At 43.8% G+C, this 4,392-nt stretch overlaps 1 protein-coding gene across 1 annotated transcript; it reads right to left on the bottom strand.

Annotated features, from left to right (window-relative positions):
- Window positions 1–885: 885 nt before the first annotated feature.
- On the bottom strand, window positions 886–3,206 carry pou4f2 (POU class 4 homeobox 2). The gene is made up of 2 exons (XM_026171351.2): window positions 2,341–3,206; window positions 886–2,014 (listed from the first exon to the last, which is right to left on the bottom strand). Exons 1-2 carry the CDS (start codon window positions 2,560–2,562, stop codon window positions 1,085–1,087), a joined length of 1,152 nt encoding a protein of 383 aa, XP_026027136.1. The 5' UTR covers window positions 2,563–3,206; the 3' UTR covers window positions 886–1,084.
- Between the last annotated feature and the right edge of the window lie 1,186 nt (window positions 3,207–4,392).

Below are 4,392 nucleotides of genomic sequence, written 5' to 3'. Positions count from 1 at the left end.
AGGAGAAGGGGGTGGGGTGGTAGTGTGGGGGTGGGTGGGTGGGGGGAAATCCCAATAAATATATAATGAAGTAAACATGACCTCACTCAATAAATACTTCATAAGACACCGGCCCACGCTGGATTGTAAACTTATTGTAGCCGGCGACAAATCAAATTTTCTTTTAAATAGCGAAAAAATCTGTAGAAGCCACCCTGTTTTGATAATCCCACATGAGGCATAATAATAATAATAATAATAATAATAATAATAATAATAATAATTAGAATAATATTAACCTTAACTTAATCCAAACCCAGGGTATCTTGAAAAATAGATCCCCGACTTTGAGCACATGTGGTAACAAAAATAAGTGGAATTAATAACACATTTAGACACAAAATGAAGTGTGTGTGTGTGTGTGAGAGAGACAAGGAAGTTATTCATTTACACAAGGATATTTGGCAGTAATCTAATATTAGCTTAAAAGAACAAGTGGTGTGTGGTCCTCTTAATCCCCCTCGTGGACCCTGAATAAATGTCAGACTGCACTGTCATGAACTTGGAGGGGGGTGGGGGGATATAGCTTATCCTATAAGCCAAAAATATAAACACCAATATTCACCAACCAAGTGCTTTGAGTAAAATGGCCCCGCTATTTTCACTTTGAGGGTGGGGAAGGTGGGAGTTCTAACCCAAACTATAGTCACCATTTGAAATGAATTATAAATACAAATTAAAGCGTAGAGTCCTGTAAGTCATACTGCGTTGGCATTAAAAAGGTGAAGCATAGTAAGTGTGGAAACAGTGGTCTTACTTGCTCTGTCAAACGACGCTTTACTTGACTCCACATCTTCCTCTCAGCGAGTAAAAGACGTGACTGGATCTGTTTTTTCTTTCTCTCTCTCTCTCTCTCTCTCTCTCTCTCCAGTTTTTTCTCTCTTTTTCTTTTTTGTCAGTCATTGTTCGATTTCAGGATTTTTTTTTCAAAGTTCAAAGCACAAAGTCATCGATGATTGAAAAAAACGTGTGAGATAGGAAATATGATACAAATCATCTCTAAACAGTTCCAAGTCTTTTTGAGGGTGGTGGGTTGTTTTTTTTTTCAGACGCATGCAGAGTACTTCATTCGTTTCTGTTTCTGTCGCTGGTTGCAAAACCAGACCCGCACCACGTTCTTTTTCAGGTCCAGCTTTTCTGCGATTGCTGCGATTTTCTCCGAGGAGGGACGCGGCTGAATGGCAAAATAGGCCTCCAGCGATCTCTTCTCCGGTGCGGCTATTGACGTGCGCTTCCTCTTTTTCTCCGCGCCGTTGAACAACTCGGGTTTATTAAGTTTCTCCCTGTGTGATTTCTCGGCTTCTTCTAGCCACGCTTGCAGGATGGGCTTCAAAGCGATCATGTTGTTATGTGAGAGCGTGAGGGACTCGAATCGGCAGATGGTGCTTTGGCTGAGGGAGCCCACCCCAGGAATCTTCAGACTGGCTAAAGCTGCCCCTACATCCGCCTGGGTAACCCCGAGTTTGATCCGTCTCTGCTTAAACCTCTCCGCGAAGGCTTCCAAGTCCCTTGGATCGGCGTCCACGTCGTTCATGCCCATGTGCGGCGGTAGCCCGTGGGCATGAGCCATGTTGATAGCTGCCTGGTGCATGTGGTTCATGCCCGCCATGTGGGCAGGGTGCGCAGGCGTGGAAACCACCGAGCCATCGGGTCCTGCCATGGCTCCTAGTGCCAGTCCAGGGGTGATGTGATCCAGCAGGTCCCCCTCCAGTGCCTGGTGAGGCTGGTGGTGATGGTGGTGGTGGTGGTGATGGTGGCCAGCCAGGGCGGATGGATGAGAGATAGGCACCGAGGAGGAAGAGGAGGAAGACGACGTGCAGGGGAGCGTGTTCATGGTGTGGTAGGTTGCGTCCGGCTTGAAGGGACTGTGATGTGGTGGGTGGTGGTGGCTCTTGGTCTGCGAGACTATATCCACCGCCGCTAGAGCTTCAGCCCGGGCCAATAAACTCTCATCCAAGCCTCCGAATATATTGCTCTGCAATTGCAAATAGAATGCACACATAACTGTCAGCAGGGAATTCTCCCTCCACTCCTCGGTTTAAAACATTTCCAGAATGTGAAAAAAAGAAATCCTAAAAAAGGAGGGAGCACACAAAACAAGACACATGCAACATCCCAGGTCATAAAAATTAATACGAAAGGCAAAGTCGACTGAATACATAAGTTGAGCAGAGAGGAGGAAAAAAAATATGGAGGTGTTGGGTGATTTGCTGTGCAGACATGAAAAAAACATCAAGCAACGAAAAAAAAAAGTGGGCTGTCAAAATGTGCCTTTAAGCAGTGATTATGCAGAATACATACCGGTGGGGTTGGGAGACAGGCTCTGCGCATCGCCTCCGAGCTGCTGCTGCTGCCGCTGCTGCTGATGATGGTGCTGCTGTGTCGGGAGGATGAGCAGGAGGACGAAGGTGCATTGGAAGTCAGAGTGGAGGACGAGGAGGAATGCAACGAGTACTTGGGTTCGGGCAAGCTGGCGTGGGCCATGGCAAAAGGCTGCTTGCTGTTCAGAGACATCATCATCATATTTGCGGGCGTCCAAGCCTCGGCAAGTTCCTTTTAATAAGTTAAGACTCCGCCTCCTCTGGTCGGGAGTTGAAGCCCAATTGCTTCGCAGGAATCTCAAGTCACTGTCGAATAAAGTGTCGGCTGAAGACGGTCGTCCAACACTGAATCACATCTATTTATTATTGCGCGCGGAGGTAACGGAGAGGCGTCTCGTCTTTTTGTGGCGAATGAGATATCACAGACGCCAACAAACCATGCAGCCGAGCGCCGATGATACCTCTTCCCGTTGTGGACTTGTGGCGTAATGGTTCAAAAACACTTTGTGCCTTTTCTCCTTCAGCTTGCCCCCCACCTTCACAACTACACAATATGTTTTCTTTGTTGTTGTTGTTGTGTGCCTTGGATTATTTTTGGCAGAGCTCCTCATCAACGACGCCAGCAAGAAAAAAAAGTTTCTCTCCGTCTCTTAGGATTTCCAAAAATACTTCAAGTTTGAAAACTGTTGCCGTTCTCGTTGACCTGTTTATTTTTTCCCCTCAAAAGTTTCCGTCTTGATATGACCGTAAGTGAGAAGTAATGGCGATGACAGTCTCTGTATTGTACCTCTTCGACTACGTTGAATGCTGCGGGGACCCGAACTGCCTCTGCTCTGAGGCGAAGGGCAGACTGAGTCTCTCTCCGCCTCTCTCTCTCTCTCTCTCTCTCTCTCTCTTACACACACGCGCACACACACCCTCTCCCTTCTCTCTCTACAGCGCTCTCAGTGTCTCACTCACTCACACACTCGCACACACACACACACCCTTTTGAGCGCACCTGAAAAAAAAAAACCCTTTCATGATTTATTATTCTTCATTAGCCACACCACCACCACCACCACCACCACAGCCGCCGCCGCTGGGGACTCTGCGCATGGGCAGTCTGCAACAAGGCATTTATTTCAAATGAATCTACTTCATCACCAACACCACCAACACCTCGTTACCAACACCGTGTCCAATAAAAGTCGGAATCCCGGTTTGTTGTAACAGAAAATATTTATATATTTTTAAAATCTTGAATTTAAAAAATTACATGGAAATATTGAACGCGGAGGGAGCAATGGGAGTAAATTATCACGACGGACAGGGACAGCTCCCCTTTACACAAGTTTTTCCGCTATAGTAAAGGGGAAAAAACTGATTACTACGATAACTAAAGGTTGCACAGAGTTTTGAAACAGGAATGGCAAGTGACTCGATTACTATCTTAGCATCCAAAGTAAAAATCATATGAAATTATACTAAATATATAACCATATTTTGTAATCTTGAAAAAAAAGAAAATACCTGAAGAATCACGAATTGTACCTAATGAATTTTTTTTGTTATTCCTCTACGTTGGAATCTATGCGTAAAGGCTGCACGTTAATGAATGACAATAAAAGTGGATTTTTCCTTTTAAAGTAATGAACACCGTTAAATTGTAAATCCACACACTTGTCATAGCAGCCTATTATCTTATCTCTTTGCTAATTACGCCACATTATCGGTAACGTAATTAAAACGTTTAATCACGTTGTAATTAACAAGGGGTGCCTAATTTATTTAATATGGCTCCGTCTATAGAAACAGCTAATTGTTTTCCAAGTAGCCTAAGCTAAAGGAGAGTGGAAATATTCAATCGTTATATATATATATATATATATATATATATATATATATATATATGTATATATATATATATATATATATATATATATATATATATATATATATATATATATATATATATATATAAAAATCTGTGTTTAGACAGAGATAGACAGAGACACTCGGCCTTACACCTGTCACACTTCTTGTGACAGGT

Source organism: Astatotilapia calliptera, chromosome 6 (genome assembly GCF_964374335.1).
Source record: "Astatotilapia calliptera chromosome 6, fAstCal68.1, whole genome shotgun sequence".
Taxonomy (NCBI): Eukaryota; Metazoa; Chordata; class Actinopteri; order Cichliformes; family Cichlidae; genus Astatotilapia; species Astatotilapia calliptera.
The sequence above is the reverse complement of the archived record's forward strand: the minus strand, read 5'-3'. Positions and strand labels throughout refer to the sequence as shown.